At 42.1% G+C, this 23,622-nt stretch overlaps 2 protein-coding genes across 5 annotated transcripts in view; one reads left to right on the forward strand and one right to left on the reverse strand.

Moving 5' to 3' along the window:
• Positions 1-4,299, forward strand: part of CCDC146 (coiled-coil domain containing 146) — a 57,911-nt gene extending 53,612 nt beyond the window's left edge. The window contains exons 15-17 of the mRNA XM_063155570.1: positions 1,236-1,373; positions 2,752-2,997; positions 3,926-4,299. Coding sequence (XP_063011640.1) covers positions 1,236-1,373; positions 2,752-2,997; positions 3,926-4,105 — 564 coding nt within the window. The 3' untranslated portion in view covers positions 4,106-4,299. The remainder of the gene's footprint in view (positions 1-1,235; positions 1,374-2,751; positions 2,998-3,925) is intronic.
• Positions 4,300-4,381: 82 nt separating this feature from the next.
• GSAP (gamma-secretase activating protein) overlaps positions 4,382-23,622 on the reverse strand; it is a 45,436-nt gene continuing 26,195 nt past the window's right edge. For 3 of the 4 annotated variants that reach the window (XM_063155573.1, XM_063155575.1, XM_063155572.1), the window contains 13 exons: positions 20,554-20,679; positions 20,088-20,143; positions 19,633-19,664; positions 18,057-18,118; positions 17,255-17,425; positions 16,430-16,525; positions 11,976-12,046; positions 11,264-11,358; positions 10,027-10,146; positions 8,643-8,704; positions 6,643-6,747; positions 6,399-6,492; positions 4,382-5,841 (listed from right to left, as the gene is read on the reverse strand). In XM_063155573.1, coding sequence (XP_063011643.1) covers positions 5,741-5,841; positions 6,399-6,492; positions 6,643-6,747; positions 8,643-8,704; positions 10,027-10,146; positions 11,264-11,358; positions 11,976-12,046; positions 16,430-16,525; positions 17,255-17,425; positions 18,057-18,118; positions 19,633-19,664; positions 20,088-20,143; positions 20,554-20,679 — 1,191 coding nt within the window. In that variant the 3' untranslated portion in view covers positions 4,382-5,740. The remainder of the gene's footprint in view (positions 5,842-6,398; positions 6,493-6,642; positions 6,748-8,642; positions 8,705-10,026; positions 10,147-11,263; positions 11,359-11,975; positions 12,047-16,429; positions 16,526-17,254; positions 17,426-18,056; positions 18,119-19,632; positions 19,665-20,087; positions 20,144-20,553; positions 20,680-23,622) is intronic. The other variant, XM_063155574.1, reaches the window with a different exon arrangement.

A 23,622-nucleotide genomic window follows, 5' to 3' on the forward strand; every position in this document is an offset into this window, starting at 1 on the left:
TCTGCTGACTCCCTTCACATCACTGGCACCTCAGAGCAGCCCCACCTCACCAGGGGAAGGCACAGAAAAGGGAGCAGAGGGAGAGAAATGCAGAATAATAAACTGCTAGCAAACAGGGTTGTCAGTCCTTGCTAAGCGGCCATGAGCTGTTTCACCACTATCCACGGGCTGTGAGCAGGAGGCAGAGCTGCCAGCCTTGTCACAAAGTCTGCACATGTGACACAGGAGCAAACACTGCCCCTTGGCAGGACTGGGCCCCACTGCTTTCCTTCCCTGCTGAAAAAGGAGCCACCAAAGAGAGCCTGGTGGAAGCAGCAGCCAGGCCAGCCCAGCAGCTACACCTGACTGCAGCACTGCTGGTGACTGCCCCAAGAGACTCCAGAGGGAAGCATTAGGTCCAATGGAAAGCCACTTCAGAGCCCTCTGGGTGAGGGAAGAAGGTAAAAGAACAGCATTTTCTTACACAGTTTTGTCTGTCCCGGTTATAGAAGCACAAAACTCTTCCCACAGTGTTCAGTATTTGGAGGGGATTTGCAAAGGGCTCTGAAGGTGTGAGGGCAGTAGCAGCAAGCTCTGAGCACAGCCCGGAGTCCTTCTTTTGAAATCCAGTTTGTAAAGAGAGACCCTGAACACAGCTGCTTGAATTACCTGAGCTTTTTGCTTTGCTACCCCATATTCCTTGACAGGAGGGAGCTCTGCATAGCCGAGCAGGCCAGAGCCTGCTACCACCAGCCTACACATTAGGAAGAAGGTTCTCTTGGAGTTGTGATAAGTTTAAATGTCTACTTCAATCTCCATGGGATTTAAAGTCATTGTAGTTATAATTTGTTCATGCAGCCCATACCTTTTTAGCATGAGGAGGGGAAAAGCATTTAAAGCAAGACCTGAAAGCTTCCATTGTGGTGTAACTCAAGGAACTGGAAGATGAAGAAAATTATGACTAGAAAAAAGCCCCATTGCTTTCAAGAAAAGCACAGCAAGGCAGTAACAGTGGTGTAACCCCTGTCCCCAAAAGGGCCTGGCCTGATATGGAAGAATTGTACAACTGACAGCAACCAACTGAAGCAATTTGGGCCTTGGCAGAGAAGGTGTAAATTTTGAGAAATCTGAGAGTGAAGGTATTCATTTACGACTGTTCACCGGTATTATTTCAGCAGCTGGGGGCATTCACAGAACACTTTGTGCTGCACCTTCCCCTGTCCTGTCCTTACACTGTGTTCTCCTCCTTGCTGCAGATAGAGGCAGAGCTGGTGCAGAAGGAGCAGAGGCTGCTGAAGATCGATTTCCTCTGTGAGAACATTTCTGACCTGACGGACAGAATGCGCACGGTGGCGGAGAGCGGCAGGCAGGACATGCTGCTGTTCGCCAGGAGGGTAAGAAGGGCACGGCAGCTCTGCCTGCCAGCCTGCACAGAATGAAACACTATCTGGGCAAGAGGTGATTCACTTGCAAATTACAAAAGTGGCTGGAAATGTTGAGAGGCAAGTCATAAGTGAGTCCTTCAGAAATTACAGACAGGAACAGCAACAGTAATACAGATAAACTGAAACTATCAGGCGAATGTCCTCTCTTTTAAAAACAAAATTGCACCATAAATGGTACCTTTCACTAAAATACAGAAGTAGTTCTTTCTGAAGTAGATGCTTAGAAGCTTTGTAGGATCCTCCTTTTGCAATGCACTTAACAGCCTTTCCACAAAAAACAGGTCAAAGGCTAAAAAGAAATAAGGGGAAAAAAAAAGAAATAAAGGAAGGACACGCAAATTCTACTCCAACATACAAAAAGATGAACTTGGTATCTGGCTCAAAGTTCTTTTATTGTTTAGGTAGGGGGAACCATACAGGAACCATTATTTCCAATACAGTTTTTAAAATATAATTATAGCAATTTGCTTTTATTAACTGCAAGTAATATTGTTTGGGAAAGACCAAAAATGCTCCTAGCCCCCATATTCCTAATTAAAAAGCTGCAAATTGAGCAGAGCTGAGGAAAAGACAGGAAAAAAAAAAAGCTAAATAATTAATGTAAAATAAGGCCAGGGTAGAAATTTGTCTTAGACGTTAGGTTTGGCACACATGAAAGCTTAAAACAGTTTTTTATCATTTATTTTAAACACAGAGAGAAATATCATGGTTGTTAACTGTGTTTGTGAAATGATGGCCGTGGGCTAATAAGCTACTGTAAAAATGGCAGTGTGCCAAAAGTTGCATTTGCAAGTGCTCTGGCTGTCCCAGTTCCAATTACTTAAAGAGTATTAAAGCCTTTTGTTTATTTTTTAAATCATCTGCAGTGAAACTCAAATATTTCTGTCACATTCCTTTTCTGTTCGATCCCCCTTCCAAGGACAATGTCACAACCCACAGCCCCTGCATCAGCATTGTCATTCAATTATCTCATAGGTATTGGGCTTATTCCAGCTTTATTATGAAGCCAATTGTGTATAAACTCAAAAAGAACTGGGATCCCAGGCCTTTGAGGGCTGGGGGAGTTTTGCTGTCCAGCTGAAAAGGTCAAGAAGCAAAAACAAATGTGCTTTTCTTTTCTTGTGCTGGAGCAAATGTGACTCCTTGAGTAGCCATTTTATTTTGTTCTAAGTGTTCACAAAAATTAAGTAATTTTCAAGAACTGAACTACTATTTAAAACCTTGTCAAGGTGGACTTATTTCCAGTGCCTAATGCTGACCCAAGTGTCAGTCCCAGTGAGTGCCTAAAGGGAAGCCCTAACTACAATGCAGCTGTTTTGCATTCCAGAGCAACGAACTGCAGAGCGACATAAATCGCAAAACCCAGCAGATAAGGGCTCTTTTTGCAGAGTTGTCCATGAAGCAAGCATTTGCCCTTAGACTCCAGCAGGAAATCAGAGACAAGGAACAATCTGTGATGACTGCTTCATGGATGATAAGCCAAGGCCTTTCCCCTCCCAAAGCAGAAACGGACGAGTGGAAGATCCTAGACAGTGAGAAGATACAAAAAGCAGAAGCTGAAGCCAGAGCTGAAGTAAGTTTTTGTCACACATTGCAAGAGCTCCAGGAGCCAGTGCAGATGATGGTACAGAAAGAAACAACTGACAACCCACTACAGTGGGTTTGTGGAGTTTTAACTCTAGTTTGGCACCACCACTTGAAGCTGGTCATTGAATCTTAAGGAGATCATATACTAAAAGCCTCACCTTTGGTTATTAAAATAGTTTGTGTGACCATGCTGTGGCTGAAGGGCAGGGCAGCCATCAGTGGAATACTGCTGTTCACAGGATTTCAAGGTAAAGCTGCAAAAGGTGGAGTGTGGGCCTCAGGAAAAGTAAGTTTAATGTCTCCTGCATACAAGATACAATGAGCATCAGATCAGAAGTAGCAAGAAATCAGATTGCTGAGCAAGATACTGAGGGTAGGCAGAGCAGCATGGCAGACAGCACTTAAAACCTTACCCTACACTTGAAACACTTGAAGCACTTAAATCTTACACTGCCTCTGTCCTAGAGATGATCAGTGATCCCAGAGCAGAGAGCTCCTACATAATAATATTTTAGAATAAGAAACTTCTGTCATAAAACTTCTCCTCATGCTGTGACTCAAGTTTCCTTTCAGTGCTGTGGATAAAGGCCCACTCTAGTAACTGTACTCAGGAACAGAATTATTCCACTGATGTTTGGTGCATAATTACTACATCTTTTACAGGTTTATCTAATCTGTTTTCTTGACAAACAACAAAAGCATGGCAGGATCAAACTGTCTATTTGAAATGACAAACTCATATCTACATGGTCAAGCCTCATGCTTTCCTTTTAATAGCCCTTCAGCTTTCCTGGTTTGCCAGGGATTAGACTAAGGGTGTTACCTCTGTCACGGATTCTGTGCACTGGCTTGGGGCAGCACTGGAATTTTAAAGCACACAAGCCCTGTGTGACCAAGCTGTGTTTCTCTGACAGGAGCCTCCAGAGGAGGAAGAAGTTGCACTGCCCAGCTACTACTCCACTGCCCTCGAGGAGGAGGAGCAGGAGGAGCAGCAGGAGGTGGAGGAGGAGGAGCAGGAGCTGGAGCAGGAGGAGCAGCAGGAGGAGGAGGAGGGACACTCATCAGATCAAGTGAGCCCCGGCCAAGACATCTGAAAAAGCCTCCTGCTGAGCCATCTGAAATCTGAACAGACAACACCTGAAGTAGGAGAGACCATTACCAGCTGCTGGATCACAAGAGTCAGCAGCATTTACACTGCACTGAACAAAGATCTGTTGGTGTTCAGCCAAATTCCATGCTGAAAATGAAGTATTTGTTCATGCCAAAAGCACAGCTCACTGGTCAGTGATCCAGAATCCTTTCTCATGGTATCCCAAATGCAATCCAGTATTTCCAAGTTTCAAGAAAAGTGAGTGATCCTCATGCTATACTTAAATTTTTTCCAGGTAAAGTTTTATTGCATCTGAAGGTATGTTAAAATACATTCGTTAAAAAGAAAAGGCTAGGAAAACTTCTCCTGTTATTAATATAGTACAAAGTGTCCATCACTTATAGCCACACACAACATGGCTTTCTGCAGTCTGGGACTGGAGTTTACACTTGCCAGAGAAATTCTAGTTATGTTAAGAGAAATGTTTTTCTTCTCACTATGCAGTCACTAAGAAAGCTAAAGCTTCACTGGTGGCAATGACAAGGAACTGGATCTTTTTATTTCACTGCTCAGGAACAGGGAGCATCAATGGAAACCACTCAGAGAGAGGTCAGAGGTTGTTTTGAAAACCTCCCAAATGTATAAAATATTAATGAGTTTGTCTAGTTTAATAGTCTGGAATTTTGTAAAGGTTTTTTTTAAAGCCAAAAAAGGCTGCAGAAATCCTGCATGGCACAACTTGGCAATTTTCTCTGTGTAGCACATTGCTATTCCTATTTGAAATTAATGTCACAGTTCAGAACTTAAAACAAAAGAGTAAACAACATTGGCTCAGTTACATACAAGCAGAAGTTGAAAACAAAGGAAAAACAGCCTGCCTAATTTCTTTCTGAAGCTGAAGTTTGAACTGTAACACTAAAAGTTTATGTAAAACTCTCTGCAAGCCAATGTTAAGATCAATTTCTAAAGCTTTTTTCTTATACTGTTTACTTACAATATATTATACATATCTTTAAAAAACAAGGAAAAAACCTCAAATAAACAAACAAACCCTCAACAAAATCTGTGCACAAAGTCACGTGCACTTTAAAGAGATTACATTTTGTGCTAATTACAAAACTGAAAATATTAGAATGCAGCTTCAGAAGCAGAAGTACCATAAGATAATTGATACCACCAACAAGGAATGACTATCTCTTCACTCAGGCCTGACATAAAAGGTCATCTGTTATTCTTACCTGCTTTACACAATCACACCAAGAAATCCTTTTATTAATCCAAGTAAACAGTTACTAGTTCTCGTAACCCTGCAACTGGACTGCCTTTTCCAGCATTGTCTTGTTAAAAGAAGTGACATTTATACCAATTTTCACAGCATGTTTTGACACTGTTGTTCTACTTCAAAATGAACCCAGAGATATATTTCAAACCTAGGGTTATGTCAAATGCATTTCTCTAGGACTTATCTAGAAGTCAGTAATTTCAACCTCAGTTTGTTGGACCAAACACTCTTTTAGTAGCTCATGTCAGTACTGGTGACTGCCCAAAACTGCAGGTTATTTTGGAAACAACATTTCATTTAAATAAATACTTTTACAGAGGCACCACATTTGACAGCCTTCTTCAACAGCATGCTATTTCAGGAGTATTTGAGGCCCAGAAGTGTCATAGTGTGCTTGAGTGCTGTTTCCTCTACAAATCTTGCATTTACATGGTCTTGGTTTTCATATGGATGCACACCTAGAAAAACATGGTTAGGAAGTATTTACAAAATTGTACATGTTCCTGCATACTTCTAGTCCTGCTGTCTATTAAACATCTTCATCTCCAATACCAAAAGATAAGGGATGTGTTTTCATGCACCCAAAATACCTACAGATTTCACTGGTGCCCTTTGGATGCTCATTCATGGCAAAAACTATCCTATTAGTGGGATGTAAGTAAATTATAACCCACACAGAGGGAATCCTCTCTGGAGGCTGGACTTCCAAACTGGAGATCCAAACCCAGCTTGAAGCAGAGGGGCTGTGTTGGTGCTAGTCCATGAACTGGCCCAGGGCACTTGCTCACAATCTGCTGCATGGTTTAACTCTGTTTCCTCCCCAAACAGGATGATACCCATACATGGAGGCTCTTGGCCCCTGACACTTCCCTTCAGCAGAAATATGACCAAACCTATGTGTTCAGACATCACTGGAGTTTTAATAACTCGGTAATGTGAGTATAGGCAGGATACATTTGAGTGAGCATCAAAGGGTAACAATCACTGGTCTTCCAAGGTACAGAATTAACACTACCTTGATTCTCTATCTCTGCCAGCATGTTAGTCAGGTAGTTCAGTGGCAGAAACTCCACAGGGAAGGAGAGTCTCTCAGGGACAGGCCTGCTGCACTGTAAGGGAGAACATTCCGAGTTACTTCACAAAGCTGCACAGATGCACCAAGGTTTCAATGTTTCTTTAGTGGGTTACAGTCCACAGAAAGCTCAGGAATCTCAATACTGTCTAAGCACAAGATTTTAAAACAGGCTCTGTGCCCTTACCTGCCTGTTTCCCAGCTTCTCAAGCAAGAGTTTCACATATTTCCGTGCTATGAAATTGGCATTTATCGGATGATTCCAGTACTGGCGGACCTTTTGACCAAGAGCCTAGTAAGCAAAAAACAAACCCCAAAACCTGAGAACATAGCATGGGACAGTGGAAACTTAGAGAAAAAGGCAGGAAAAGCTGACACAAAATCCAGGCTGCAATGCAGATGTGCTTTGCTTTCAGACCCCAATGACAAGGCTAAGAGGTCATCATGTTTAGCCATGTAGCCTTCCTTTCATAGTCAGTAACTCAGAGATCACAATGTGCTCTCAAAATGTGGGAAATCAAAACCTCCTCAACTCAGTCCTCACCTCATCTGGTCTGTCCCAGTGCCACTGCCACACCTGACATGTGTACTTAAGTATTAATTGAACTTTTATCCTTTACTGTGATTGATTTCAATAGGATAAAGTAGATGCCCCATTCCTCAAAGCTCCTTCGGGACAGGGCTTCTCAGGCTCAGTCTTAAGGAACCTTAGACAAGCAGAACAGGCAAGGAAAGATACTGGGAATGTAATTTTGGATCCCATTATTCAGGTCATCATCCTGGAAACTGATAACATTGTCTCACATTTCCAGAGCCCAGAGATTCAAAACCAGGTTTCCCAAAGCTTCCAATCCCAACCAATAAGCAAAAGAATAGGAACACACTGTGAAATTAACTCCACCTTCTGCTGTTTTCCCTGTGCAGATCTTCCCTTGCCCCTCCCCTTTAGCTGTGCTGCAATGCAGACAGCTGTTCATTTTAGTAAATGCTGTACAGTTTCATGGTGCTTAAATCCTTGCTTCTGATTAAACTGAAGTCATCCAGTACATGCAACCTGCTCAAAATAGTCCGAGTCACCCCAAAGTGACCTTTCTGTCAAACAGGCTATTCCCAGCATTTTTTCCCAAAGCTGTAAATAGATACAATAAAGCACTGACTCTACTGTGCATAGCCAGCAGTGGTTGTTCCCTCACTCTCCCAGCTCAGCCCTTCACGTCAGAGCGTGCTTGCAATGGAGTTCCCCACGCACCAGGCCCAGGGCTGGCAACTCAGGGGCCCTGTGCTGACCCCAGCTCACCAGCCCTGGCCCAAAACAAGGCACAGAGGACAAAGAACATCCTTTGAGTTCTCCTCCTCTACCCCTTCTCAAAACTGCTGCCAAATAAAGAAGCCTTTGTTGGAGGAAAATCCAAGCAGCACTTCTGGCCATTTGAACTACAAGTGACAGCACATAATGAGCAAACAATGGGCAACTCATGTGGAAAAAAGCCTGTTCTGCAGTGAGGCATTCCCCAAGGGGGATCCCTGGTGCTCCTCTGCCTCTTGACATCTTGTGCTTCCCCTGCAGCCCTGTGCTGTGCACTAACAGCAAAACGGGAGAAGAAGAAATACATGTCCCATCCTGCTGGAACGATTTATGGAGGAGCAGTAACCAACTCTTGTGGCTACACAAGTCAGCTTGGTCAGTGGGTGAGACTGTGAGGTTTAACTGAGGGGAGATCTTGTAATCCATCCCTGCCACAAAGCTGTGGTACAACACAGCTTCACAGCTTTTATTGTACCAGCTTTTGAACATATTTTTTGAAGTGTATAGAACCAGACAGAGGTCACAAGTGAGAAAGACTCCATGGATGCTGAAAAGCACACACAAAACCCCCATAAACCCCCTTTAAATAACCCTCATTGCCTTATGCAAATGAGTACTCAGCAGAACAGTGTCAGTCTTGTTAAATTCTGTAGGATACTGGAGACTCTGTAAAACACTATGGACAAATCTGTAATTTAAGTTATCAGGGTAACCGACAGTCCAGGAGCAGCAGATGGGGAAACTGTGGCTGTTCTGGTTATATTTGAATCAGGCTCTAATTGAATCACAGCCAAGTCTTTCATTGGTTTTACCCAATGCACAAGCAGGAATTTCCTATCAATTCCAGAATCCAAGAAATTACATCTAAAGCCATTAGTTACCTCTGGAAGCCTCATGACAATACTAAACTTCAGCTTTTCATTCTGTTCAGTGTCATCCAGATCTATAAGCAGCAGGGAAAAAAGCAAATCAAACAAACATCACATAACAAACTTTCAGCTTTCACTGAAGACATTCTGAATAAACATCTCCTCCTTAGTGAAATGAAAATTTCAGTTTAAAGACTATTATTTACATGTTTATCATGTGTACAAATATATTTCTGCATATTTGTCCATAACTTCACCATTTGATGTAACAATTTATACTGTAATTCAAATGCACTTTGATTAAGCGCAACTCTTCAAGTTTATAATAATTTATCAAGATCAAGCACAGATTGATACAGATACAACATATTTTGTTGCCCCTTTTTTTGGACCACTGGGCACAGCTGGCTCATGTTCAGCCACCACTGACCAGCACCTCCTGGGCAGCTTTGCAGCCACTCTGCCCAGCCTGTGACACTGTCTGGGGTTGTTGTGACCAAAGGGCAGGACCCAGCACTTGGTCTTGTGGCTGAGAAAGCACTTGATCCCCTTGTCCAGATCATTGATAAAGACATTAAACAGCACTGGGCCCAATACTGAGTTCTGGAACCCCACTGGGGACCAGCCACCAGCTGGACGTAGCTCCATGCCCCTCCACTCTCTGGGCCCAGCTGTCCAGCCAGCTTTATCCCAGTGAACAGTGCTCCCATCCAGGCCATGACCAGCTGGTTTCTCCAGGAGAATGCTGTGGGAAATGCTGTCAAAGGCTTTGCTGAAGTCCAGGCACACAACACCCAGAGCCTTTCCCTCACCCCCTGCAGGGTCACCCAGTGACAGAAGGAGCTCAGGCTGCTCAGGCAGGACCTGCCTTTCACAAACCCCTGCTGGCTGGGTCTGACCCCTGGTAGTCCTGCACACACCATGTGATGGCACTCAGGATGATCTGCTCCACAAGCTTCCCCAGCCAGGAGGTCAGCTTGGCAGGCCTGTTCTTCTCTTTCCAAACATAAAGCAAGAGCTGAGGGCTGGGTAGCAGACCAACTTCCTCACACACAGGTGTGCACTTTGTCACAGAGTCACAGAAATTCCCCAACAAATCCTATGATGATCTTTAGTATTTGTTTTTCTAAGAAGTCTGAAGTGTAAAAACAGCAAACTTAAATTCTCTCCACACAGATATTTCTTTGTGTGCTGTGGGTAAGGCCAATCACACAGACTGAGCCCCAGCTTTCTCCTTTCAGACAGGCAACACCCTCAGCTACAGCCCTCACTGAAACAACACTCTAAGGAGAGCTGAGAGTCCTGGGCAATAAAACCTGTGCCCAAGGGGAGGGGCTCAAAGGACAACACTGCCAGTTAGCTGGCTGTAACAAATGAAGCACCATGCTCACTGTACCTCTCAGCAATTTCCTGACACACGTTTCTGTCAATTGCAAGATGCCATTGTCAATGTAGTGCAGGAGGGTGTGCAGAGGCAGACATCGAACACCAAGTCCCAGGTGCAGAGTGTGAAAACCTATGAAAGAGACAAACTTGTTTGGTACAATATGTAGTTTTTCCTAATTATTTAAGACTGAAATTACTCTAGCTAAAACCATCACTTCTCTTGACTTCTGATTCTTTATAGTTGGTGGGGAAATCAATTTATCAAGTCAGGTCATCTTATCTAGACATCCTTCAAGTCCTCTCAAGTACAATCTTGTCAGAAAGAAGAAAGCTAAGGGAATTGAAAACAGTCATTAAAGTCATACACTGTCCCTAAATGTCTCCAAGCTGTTGCCTTATATCTGAATTGCTCTATTCATTTGTCTTTTATCTCCCTCTCTCCTCCTAATTAATCAAAATTTGAGGTTTCACCACCATCAGGATGTTGGTGCCATGAAGACACTCCCACGGGCAGCATTAAAACTTCAGCTTTCCTTTGACTGACGATGGTCTTATCATGTAACACTAATATGTGGCAGCATTTGTGCCCACACAGACTGAGGGACAAACTCATACCAAAAGCAGTTGCAATGACCAAAGACAGATCAGGAAATAAACCCCAGGAAGATTCAAACAGAATTGGAAAGCATTAAGATATTAAGATGTCAAGACGTCTCTCCCTAATGAAAATAAAAAAGTGCTTTGAAAATGCTGTAAAGAATTACGAGGAGCTCTAGGAAATGAAAATCTACTATCAAGACCAGCTTTTCCATCAAGGCTGGAAATAATCCCTTCAGGAAAAAACTGAAAATTATTAGCAGGGCAAGACCATGAGAAAAAACACTCTATCTGCTACAGGATAGGATTTTCCCTGGTGCCTCTTGAAACTGAAGTCCAGTTGACTAAATATATATATATATATATATATATGTGAATGGAGTCTAAATCTTAGTTCTAAGATAAGACTGCACCCACACATTCCATTGGAAACATCTGTTTAGTTTTCTCTGCTTCTGGTAACTATTTAGTTTTGTTTCATTTCACTTGTACAGGTTTATCAAGAGCCTTCCCCTCTCTAAGTGACTTGAATAGCTGTCAGTACTGCCAAAGCTAACTTGACACATGAGCTGCAACCTGTGCTGTGCTGTGAGGAATTTACAGCACTGCTCTCCTCACCCATGATAAAAACAGCAAAACTCAGAACTTACCAGGAGGTAAAGGCATGCACATGCCATTTGCTGCTTCCAGAATCCGACTCATGATGTGGAACACCGCAAACTCTGCTGCACTTCCTCTCTCATCACTGAGATGACAAAGTAGCAACACATTAATTGCCATGCTGGGAGTGCACTGCATGCCTGCCTTTGGGATGCAGGGCCATGGGATGCTGCCTTGTGTACTGAGGTGTCTCAGCCAGCACCAGCTGCCCAGTGTTGCAGACACACAAAGTCTCTGTGGTGTCCCCATGTCCTCCCCCACTGATGCACATTTACAAAGCTCTCAGCAGTACCTGGAATCAGCAGCAACAGGTAAAATGGTGCTGGTGTGACTGACCTGGCTTTTACAGGTGTTTAACACCCACCACCAGCTTAGGACCACTCCAAATTCAGCAAATTTGAGCTCCAGCCATAACATTGCCTGTGTGGTTAATATTCACACTGGCCTAGAGAGGCCAGCAGGAGCCTTAGGAAGAGTTAGTGACAGTAACATGACACTGACAGCAGCACAAGCACTGAGGAGTTAGTGACAGTAACATGACACTGACTGCAGCACAAGCACTGAAGAGTTAGTGACAGTAACATTGACACTGACAGCAGCACAAGCACTGACTGTTCAGAGCAGTACTGCTGATGAAGACCAAAATCATTATGCCCATATTTGAAAAGGCAGGCTGAAAACTTTAACGAATCAATTGCTTACAAGCAGAAGATACAGGAATGAAGCTGGTATCTCCTCCAAACTTCTTTCATTATTCGATGCACCAGATTCAGCTAAAACAAAAAAGAGAAGAGTGGGTGTTCCCAGGAGCCTGTATACAGCAGCCTTTTGGCCTTCATTCATTCCACACACCAGTTTATGTTAAAATCTTCTCATGGGACTCCTACTAAGTCTTCGGTTTTTTCTCTAGGGCCTTAAAAATGTAAAGTTATTAAACTTTGAATTGTAACAGAATTGCCCTATTCCAGCTGATTAAAGTGCTTCCAGCTTATCAAAGCATCATGCAAGACATACAGCAACTTAACACACTGTGCTTCTTGGAGATAACTGATCTCAGGCTCTTGCAGCAAATTCTCAAAGATCTGTTTGCCATGAAAGCAAAAACAGCATGTCCAAGTGGCTGAGCACTTGGCAAGGAACAGTCCCAAGGGCTCAGCAAAAGCAGATAATGTTAAAGACAGTGGAATGTTCAGTTTGCCAAGAAAAGTGTGCAGGAGCAATGACAGATCTAGTCCTGGAAAGGAGGAAAAATGAGACAAACAAATGCCTCTCCTCATCTATGGAGTTTCCTTTTTGTCCCCAGTGAAGTGAAACAATCCCTTGGCCCATGTTGTTGTTCTTTGTGCTCCCACACTGACATCCACCACACAGAGTCAGCACATACCAAAGCCACAAGCCCTGTTCTCACTTGGGCCTTCTCAGCTCCTGCAGCTCAAAGAGAAACCACACACGGAAGAGCTGAAACAACTTCCTCATGGTTGTCATGTGCACCCAGTTCCACATCTCAGTAACACAACTGAGACACTTCCTCTGGCCTTTTATCTCTGGGCCTCAAAGCACAGCAATCAATCAATCCCAGGAAACTCAGGAAACTGGTCTGAGCCCTGCTCTGCAAAGAGGTGTCACAAGAAGTTAGGAACAATTTTCCTCCCTCCAGATGGTCAGAATCCAGGAATGCTTTTTCCCTACTCTCTTTTCTCCTCATAGGCCTTGCCCTCTCCATTGTCTGACTCATCACAGGCTCTGAGCAAGAGAGAAACAGGACACACAGGAGAGATCTGCGTGCAAAGGCCAGAACTGGAATATTGATCTTCAATAATGTTCCTGAGTGTTCCTGTGTGCCTTGGCCAGAAAACTGTACAAGGCAGCACCTTTCCCATCCACCCTGACTTGAGCCAGGCTTGCACAGCTGCCTGATGCAAAATAACTGCCCAATCCTTGCCATCTCCACACTTTCTAAATGCAATGGAAAGATCCAATTTGATCTTTCTGAAGTATAGCAAGTTTTCTAGGAAATAAGTGATTTCCAGTTTCCACAGAAGGGTCACAAGAACCACACCTGCTGCTGGAATGAATTTCATTTCTGGCCAGCATAGAGAGTGCAGCTAAGGCCTCTGCATCAGGAACTGCAGCTGGATCTGAAGGATCAGTGTTGAAGTGAAGGCTCTTACAAGCTCCAAAATCACCAATAATTATCTGTGCAACACAAATGATTTTCAAGAGTATGCTACTCCAGAATAAGCATTTTTTGGTTAACAACACAGCAAACTGTACAGCTTTCACAGGGCACAGAAAGCTTAACAACTTCTTAAGTTACAATCATCCAAGCTCTCACAACATACTTGCATCTTAAACACATGAATGTTTGTGTGTGACACCCACACTAACAGCACAACTCTCTTTGGAGATCAACATCTACCCTTGGCATTGTAGGAAATACATACAGAAAGATAATCCACGTCTCAATCTTTTTTTTCAGAGCATAACACACAAGATAATGTGCATGAGAGAAAGGCAGCATTATCTGTCTGATGGAAGGAGCACAGGCAGCTTCCTGTCCAAGGTTAGCAGTGGGTGGCTGGGGCAGCCAAGTTAAGAGCTGCACTCACAGCAGGGGAGGCCATTTTCCCCTGAATAACAGACACACAGTGAGAAGTTTTTTGGGGCACATACATGAAGGCATTTCCCTTGGAGTGCTCTAAACTAGCAAGAGAGCACATGACCATCAGCAAGACAGCACGTGCAGGAGGGCCTTGGCTGACAGTGCTGTCACCTTGTCTTGAAACATCCACAGTTCCAGGCAACGGTGCCAAGGAAACTGAAGTTCCCCTGTAATTGGGAACTACAAGTGCTCAGCTCCCCTGGCTGTTTCTACAGGAAAGACTTTAAAGCCAAAGAAAGTCAAAGAAAAGAACCAGGAGCAAAGGAGAAAAGGAAGTGAGACAAGGTCTTGCTGTCTTTCAGATCCCCTCCTGTGCAGTAGTATGACACAGTCGTCCTCCTCCCAAGGAAACTCAAATCCAAATGGTGTCTGTCTTCTGTTCCTCTGCAGCTGAGCCTACAGACATCAGGGGAAATGTGCAGCTACTGCAGGGACATGCAGAGAAATTTCAGCAGTATACTCAGGTCTGCCTGTTTCCTGTGCCACAGGCTGCCTGCTCACCCTGCCTCCCCTTCCACTTGCTGTCAGGGCAGAAAATGTCACACTGCTTCTGTAAGTTATTGCTCCTCTTTCCTGCTTCACTGAAATAAAAAGATGAGAGAAACAGCTATGGAGCAAAGCTAAGGTAAAGTGATTGCAGAGGAGAGAGAGCTTATGGACACACAACAACCACTGCAGGAAAGGTGGCACATGGACTGGGACCAGGCACAACCCAGCTCTGCAGAGCTGCTCAGCAAACAAGGAATTCCCACTGAGGTGTGTCACTCACACTTCCCCACTTCACTTCTCTGTAGACAAGAACACACAGTTCTCTGACAGCAGCCAGCCTTTGCTTGTTTTATAAGAAACTCTCAGTGCTCCCAAGTTTTGGCTTCTCTGACTTCTTCTGAAATTGATTTACACAGTGACTACACAACATGGAGCCTCATCTCAGCCACTCCTGAATGTAATGCAAAATATCTTAGGAAAGTAAACAGACAAACTTCAAGTCTCTTCCTGTTTCATTAGTTTCAATAGCTCTGTTACTCACTGCTGATGCTACAGAAGAACTGCTGGAAGACTCAAACCAGTTCATTCCCCTGAAGAACTCTAAAACATTTAGGATATGGAAAGGTTTGAGATGTATGAATTTCTAATTAGGATGAGGGGAAACCTAAGGTTAAAAAGGAAATAATTTCTAAAGATTTTCAAACAGTGCCTAAGATGCACCAGCAGAAAGCAGAAGCAACTTTTAGAGGCACTTTATCTTCATTTATAGTAGCTTTTCTAAGAATAAGCCTGTCAACTGAGTTGAGAGAATTAGTCCTGAGAGTTTGCTTGTGGGGAGGGCTGAGATTTGTTTTGCAAGATTTTGTCTATAATAATTTAGCCTTGCAGATCAAGGTTGAATAGATGTTTTCACTTTTTTTTATCTTAGTTTTTACTAAAAGTGAAAAAATAGTTATTAGAAATTGAATAAAAGGAGAAGAAATGTTCCACTTGGGCTTTTTTCAGCACCATTTTTAGGTACAGACCTTTGGTTCATGTTGTACTGTTCCTGTTTTAATCAACCACTAGTTTCAGTTTCTTTCCTACACAGACACATAAAAGTCTGCCAATTACCAGTGAAACAACTTGTGAAGTTGTCAAAGTGAGGCCTGAAAAGTGAGGAGGGGCAGTGGGGCTGCAGGGGTTCACAGAACGCTGTGACACTGACAGAGTAAGTGACTCACACACACTTTGGGGCAGATGCCCCAAGGAAGTTTCCCAAGGTTTTCATCCCTAGAACACAGCACTGTGGGGAGTTTTCACTGAACACTGGCACAAAGAACAGGATTTACAGTTGCCATGCAAGCTTTTGAGAACTCTGCGTTCTGCACTTAAAGGATGTGATCTTGAGGCAGACAAAACCAAGTAGATAACTTCTGTGCACAAGGTATGGTTTTTGTGGCTTTTTTTTTAAAGGTCTCTTAAGAGGATGAAAGACAGAAAAATAAGAATTTAGAAGGCAAATTTTCACAGTAGTTTACAAAGATTTCTTCATGCAAAACTCTCCTGTCACACACACAGCCCACCAAAGGCACTGTGTAGGAGTGGTGGTGATTTACCCACATGTCACATTGTAGTGACATCTTTTTTTGTTCGTTTTTTATTTCCCCTGGTGGCACTTTCATTATTCAAGACTTGCAGCAATGTGTTCTACAGGAAACCAAATGGATCTAACAGCTTTAAACTTTCAGGATGAGTTATCATTTTATTTCTGGGAGTAGACAAGCTGTAAATGGAACCATTTCTTCTGTATTCTGAGTGACTGGTAATACTTTTTAAATAATATTTAAATAATATTAATTTTCTTTATGCATTTATACAATATTAGGCTGAAAAAATATATTTAAATATCTTTTAAAAAAATCTTCCCACCAAATATATGCTATATACAACTGGTACACACCCAAGAACCTACAATCCAGCAAATACACACTGCTCACAATAGTGACTATGAAACCAAACTAACCAGGTTTGCAACATAATCCAAAACTATTTGGTCAATCTTCTTTTTTCCAACATATTGTAGATGTCTCATAAGGTGATCCTTCAGCTGAGCAACCATCTAGGAAAAAAGCAAAAATTTTTTTGTTGTTGGGCATCTTCAAAGAAACACAAAAACTGCAGCAGGTGCAGGGCCTGATCAATAGGCACTGGTGCAACAAAACATTTCCCCATTACAAAACTCCACTTCAGAGTGAAACCCCAAGCTGCTGTGCAGTCTTGCCAAACTCATCAGCAGATGTGAATATTCAAAATGGTTATTTGGTGCAAATTCAGCAAAATGAATACTAAGCTGAACTTTCCATGATACTGAAAAGAAAAAACTTACAGTTCTCACACCTCTCTGTGCAAAGCCAAGGGAACTGGATGAAAGGATTTAAATAACACTGGATTCTAAGAATATAAGTACTTATTACAAACAAATAAACCTGAGACATTTTATGAAAGAGAGAACTAGCACAAGTACAATTTGTGGTAGTTGCGAAGAACTGAGAATCAGGGTGATTGATAGCAATATCAGGTTAAACATTAATTGTGAAGTCATTAGAGTTGAGTGTTTGTTAACATACAGTCCATGCCACTCCCTAGTCTCTCCTTTCTGAAACATTTGCTGACCTCATGTAGCTTCAGATTGCAACTCAAGTCCATGCTGGCTCTTTTCTGAGAGTTACTAAGAAGCTGAGTGAAACTGGAGCAAATAAAAATCCCTGTCTCAAGGAACTTGTATACAGACTAATCTCACTGTGTCAATACAGCAATACAGGTATGAGGGAGGCATAGACAAACTGACCTGTTTTTTGGATCTGTCTGAATAAACAGAGAGGAAGGAATGTAGAGAAGGTGCAGAGAATGAGAGGCAAAACTTGGAAACAGGGAGACCACTGCAAAGAAGGAAATTTGCCTCAGATGTGGACAGGACAGGGTTGATCTGCTCTTCACTGCTGTGATCTTCCAGTGCATACTGAAGAGTTGGTTGATTTTAAAAGTAAGAGAACAAGGGATAAGCCAAGACATGTATTTAGACAGAGGTCAGCTAGGGATTTGAGACAGAATTTATTTCCCAGAAGCATATAGATGGTAGATCCTTTAGGGAGATCACTGGTAAAAACAGTGGAAAGGAAGGGACCTCAGAATGGACATAGCAGTCTCAGAAGTGAGGTAGAAGGAAAAAGAAACAGTAAAAGAGCTGTTAAATTGAGGAGCAAGAAGATCTCTGCTCATCAAATTGAGAGAATGGAGGGGGAGGAATTCACTTATATATGTTTTAAAGGCATAAAGCAGTCCAAAAATAGCTGACAGATTAAATGACCTCCCAGTTTCCAGACAAAGTTATATTGGGAAAAAGCACTTTGACAAATCAGCTTTCTATTCCTGTTTTTCCCCTATGCCTTACAATGACCTGATAAGATAATATAATTATGATGATATTATCATGATATTTTAGATGAACTCTAAAACTTAGGAAATGCCATGTTTGCCCCATAGCTACCCTGAGTGAGCTTCCACTCAGCACTGGGACTTGGAAGGTCCCTCCTGACACATCTGTGGAGCCTGTGCGTCCCCTAGTGCACACTGAGAGCAGCACAACATACCAGTCCCATGAGCAGCTGCTGCTGATAATCCTCCTCCTCAAAGAGAGGGACCAGCCTTGCCCCTGGAACAAACAGAGCAGCAATCAGTCAAGGACATGGCACTACAGAAATAGCACAAGCATTCCACCAGCTTCAAAAGGACTTAGGAGCAGACAAGCAAACAGAAGCTGTGGTTTGACCTACTCTGATACAGAACTAAGACACTGAAGAACCATGGACTGAATAGGAGGATACAGAAATGGAAAATAACCCTTTGTCTGCCATTCACTTCTTCTCTTTGATATTTAAGTAAGAGTTATCACAGAGTGGTGACTCAAGTGAGCAAAAAGGCAGAGAGACCATTCTGGTAACACCAGTGCTGATGTGCTACTTAGATCTTGTCATTTACAAACTCCAGCAGCTGTGTGGGTTTTCCAAGAAAATGGCCAGACAGAAAGTAAATTGTTCAGGGAATCACCTCCCACTGATTCTCTCCCATGCTCTGTCTGCTTCTGGTACTCAGATTTGTAGACCACTATGAAAAGAACACAACTTCTCTAACTAAATGGAAGGAGATTACAGCGTCTGCTGAAATTCATAACCTGTATTTCCTACTCAGTGCTTCTACTAAAACAAAGGAAGAAAACCAATCCTCTATTTCCTGATACAGATAAAACCAGCTCAAGATTTTATGGAACCAAGTGCTGAACTCTTTCAAAATTTTCGTTTTTTTGCCCACCTTCAAATATATTTACACCACCACTTAGCAGCACAAAGACCTGTGATGCTGATTTTAAAGGACTCAGGGACAAATCTACAGGGAAACACTACAAAGATGCTTGTTACTGGATAGAAGCTATTTAGAAATTATCTAGTAACATTTAAATATCTGACTTCTTAATAAGCACCTTTGAAAACACAAAGCTGAGGTTCACAAAGTTGATACAAAGTCTCTCAAAGTCAGAGCCCATTGCAGTAAGTAGCAGTGACACAGATGACTGCTGTCAGGGGCTGGGAATGAGTACACTGAGAATTCTTGGTAATAAAAGGACCAAGCAGCACTCACATGAGCTTCATGTCACAGCACACATGGCAGGGCACGTAGAAGGCACTGATGTGTGAACAGCAGGAACATAATACACCACTAAATTCAGTTTTACTTATTTGTGACAGAGGAACTGAGCATCAAAAAATCTCAAGTGTTTCTGGCCTAAAGAAATTCGTTACACCTGCTCTCTCTATACCATGTTTTTTAACCAGCCTAATCTCCTGCACAAGTTCTGATCTTGCAAAGGCAGCTACAGGTGGACAAAACTCAACAGTAACATGGTGTCATTGATACTCTGCTCCACAAGAAAAATCCTGAAGATATTCTTTAGCAGACCACATTTTACTGCTTATGTTGTTAGATCCAATATGAACTAAGGACTTTATTTTCAAGCATTTCCTGGTCAGTACATGAAAGTTTTCTTCTCATCTTAAAACCTCAAACTCTTCTGAGCTGAAAACACACATAGCAACTCATTTTTAGCAAACAACAGCTGGATGGAAACATTCTAATAAACCTAAATCTTACATCAAGAAAGGTTTCACTTACCAGAGTCCCAAGTGTCCAGATGAGAAAGCACCCTGGGGTTTGAAACCAAAATCAGTGTGTTTCATATGCAATACTCTAAAGGCTTTCATAACATCGCTAAAAACTCAAATGAGCCTTTGATCTTTCAAAGACAGCTAAAGACATCTGAGAACAGTCCATGTGACTAAATGTAGTAAAAATACTATATAGCTTTAAAAAATTCTATCTGTCTAGGTCGTATGAGAATGACTTCACATCTACCATAAATTCCCTAGCTCTAGAGACCTGTATTTCAGATCATGCTGTAGTGATTACAAGGATTCCAATAACTGATTTTCATCAGGATAATCTTCTTTAAAGATAAAAAAGGTATCTTTTAATCAGATACCTAAACAACTAATTAAATAGCACATTAATTCCTCCAACATATTTGTGCAAAATAAGAAGGGGTAAATATAATATAAACCAGTACGTACTTTTTGGCATTTTCAAAAATATTCCTCAAATATGCTGTGGTTCTTCTCTCCTCTCTCTGGTTTGTAAACAAACAAAATTCCCAAAATGAACAAAACAGAAGACCAAATAAAATACTCCCTGACAGAATGAAGGTCAAAAATCAATTTGGTTTTCTCTTGGAATGGAAACAGAACACAGTGGGGCCTCACACCATCTTCCAAGTGCCTGTGCTCTCACACACTCACACACATGTAAACTTCACGACAATACAAAATAAGCTCTGCTTTTCTTTAATTTCTTGCATTATTTTAAGAGAAAAAAACTTAGAGGCAATCACCTTAGATGAAATGACTGCAAGTCTTAGCACTTTTGATAATCAGATTCCCATTTATTTATCTTTAAAATAAAAAAGCCAGTTCATCTAGGATTGACTTTAAATCCCCATTTCAGAGGCAGCTCTGGGGAGTTCCAGGGCCTCTCACTCACCTCTTCTGAAAGGTTGCACCATTCCCTCCTGAGCACCTTACTGTGGTAGTGCAAGTGTGGCTCTGCATACTTCACACTCTCCAGGTTGGAGTTGAGTTTCTCCCAGAAGCCTTTGGAGTTTTGGAACTGCAAAGTGTTGCAAAGGAAGCATGAATATAGGCTGTCCTCTTAAAGAAATACCTCATCACCCTCCCACTAAATGACTGCAAAGATGTGATTAGTGTAAAAACAATCTAAGTGAAAAAAAATAAACCAAAGCATCAAAACTAATTTGTCTTGATGGAATGGCAGTAGTGGCACTTACTTGACTTGAGGTCAAGATTTTGTGCCTGGGAAGGAACAACTATTTCTGGGTCACAATTCATCTGACCTATTTACATGTTTGAGATGGGAAGAACTGCACCACAGACTACACTGGGCATATTGTCTAGACTTCCTCTGACTGTAAAAAGGGCCTTAGGCTACTAACTTAGATGTAAATGTTTACATTTGGTCAAATAAATCCCATTTGAGGTTTCTAGCAGTTCCAAATAGAGGAATACCACCATGGCCATGACAGCTGCATTAAGACTTAGATTGCAAACATCCATTTACCAACCCCAAGTAACAGTGCTTCATCCCAGAAAAGAAACAAATCCAAAAATTTCCATAGCAATTCTAAAGCATTTTACTCTAATGCTAAAATTAATCTAAACTCAGCTGTGAACAGACAGGAGGATCAAAATCTAAACAAAACCACACCAGTTTCCTGAGCTAGTTCTCGGACTGGGTATAAAAATTTGAAGCTGCTGTTTATAAGGGGGGTAAGATGCAATGGGGGGCATTGCTGAGGAAGAGATGAGATTAAGGCAGTTCTTTTTGACAGTTAAAAAACAAGAGATGGTATGAGCTGTTCTTGCCCCTCTGAACATACATTATCTCCCAACACAGACACTACAGTAACAATATTTGAATAAAGAGAGCTTTGAATTCACAGTATTCCTCCACTTGCACTGGATTTTGCTCTCTCCTCTCAACTATCCTACAAAAACAATAACCTTAAAAGAAAACCTCAAAAGGAAGAAACTCAAAAGGACTTCCTACCATAAACTATAATTTGTCAAGGAAAATAAATTTCAAAGACTCAATCCTGCCAGCCACTTTCCTCTTGCTGCCAGTGCCTATTGTCACTTTATTATTGTAGCTGCAGCAGAGACAATAAATCTTGGGTTTTGCTTCATATTAGTTATACTTAGCAGCTGCAAACTAGGATCACATATGGCACCATATGTTCACTCATGAGATCTGCAACCTACAACTGCAGAATGTTGCCTAAATGTTCCCCATATGAAATCAGAGGAATGTTAAATACAGCATAAGGGTATCATCTAGTGACCAATCCATGCAACAGCAGCACCACCACTGCAGAACTGTTCAGGCCACACTGGACTTGGATATGTGGCAGGGGGAAGGCAAGACAGCAATTTTCTTTCATATAAGACATCTCAAACAGGAAGTGGTAGGCTTGAGTGTTGTCTGCTTTTAATCCCCCAAAATTTCATTGTATCAAGCCTCATTAAAAAGTCAAAAGTTTAAAGTAAAGGATTTTTTCAATTAAATCTATTATTTCTAGAGGATCACCAGGGCAAGGACTAAAAAGAGAAGGCTTCTTCATCTTAGGTGTTTATTTGGGAGACATTTCTAGAGAGTCAAGAATTAACACCTAAGCATGACACTTAAAAGACACTGTATTACCAGAAGTCAAAGCAAGGCCTCACCAGTTTGCAATACACAAAAAGCTCCCTTGAAGCCTTTCATAAGCAGTGGGTTTCCAGCTGAAGATAGAGAGCTCTCTGCTACACCCCTTGGAAAAGATGTGAGGTGACAGTTCCCTTCAAGAGGCCCATGTCTCTCTGGACTGTAGTGCAGTGTCTCTCCAGCAGTGATGGCATTCAGAGAGTTGTAAAGCCCCAGGGGCTCAGCACAGCACAGGGGAGAAACTCTTTCCTGCTGCTCTGACAATTTCTTACACTATAAATTTCCACTCTTCCCCTGGACCTCCTCCTATTTTCTTTATTTCCCTTCTTCCTCCTGCCTTCTCCCTTTCCAGCTGAACTTATTTGCACCCTGCAAATAAGTTTGGTTTGTGCTTAAAAAGGGGGGGAAATTAGACTTTTTAACTGCAATCCTTATATAGAGCTTTTGGACAATTGGACTAACTGTTCCCCCTTTGTCAGTATACCTTAATGAACAAGAATTTAGTGATAAAAACACCTGATACCCAAACAGAACAATTTTTTAATGTGAATATGGACATAGACCTCCCAAAAGCTGTCATGGGCTTGAGAACTCCAAAAAGTTCTCAGAGTAGCAATTAACCATTTTTTCCTCTGAAATGCCATAAAATCTCTGGAACAGAAATACTACTTGTAGAACCAGTCTGTCACCAGGGCCTGACTCCTGATGCCAACATGCACCAACTGAAACACCAAGTGACCACTTAAACTCAAGCTGTGGTGAGTTTGTGACACTGGTGTGGTACAAAACGTCCAGAGCATTAAATCTTACCCTGTGCATTAGCATCTTTGTCCTCATGCAAGAGTCACAGCAATTTGCCATCAAAAGTAGCAGGAAATATTTGTCTTTAGCTCAACTCTGACCTTTTCAATCTGTTTAGGTTTCAGACAGAAATAGGAAATGAGTTCCACAATCAGGAAGTATAGCTGCTAAAGGCATGTGCCCCCAGGGGCTGGAGGTTCAATCTCAGACAAATTAAAGTCCTGCTAACTTGACCTCAGTGAATTACAGGGATTATCTGCACACAAATTTTCTCAAGATCTGATTTTCCCAGGTGTCCCAGTTCTCAGGGCAGCCTTTCCAAGCAAAGCCATGCAAAGCCCTATTCCCTGACAGCAACCCTAGGAATGTGTGCAGCACAGCTGTGATGCACTGACTGCTGCAGAGTGAGAGAGCAGTGGCAATTTCACTGATTTTTAAAAGGTTTTGTGAACAGTGATGCTTTATGACTAATTATAAACACATCTTTAAAGAGCTACATGGAACAACATTGTCAGGTATCCAGAGTCTAAT

This window comes from Melospiza melodia, chromosome 4 (assembly GCF_035770615.1).
Source record: "Melospiza melodia melodia isolate bMelMel2 chromosome 4, bMelMel2.pri, whole genome shotgun sequence".
NCBI lineage: Eukaryota > Metazoa > Chordata > Aves > Passeriformes > Passerellidae > Melospiza > Melospiza melodia.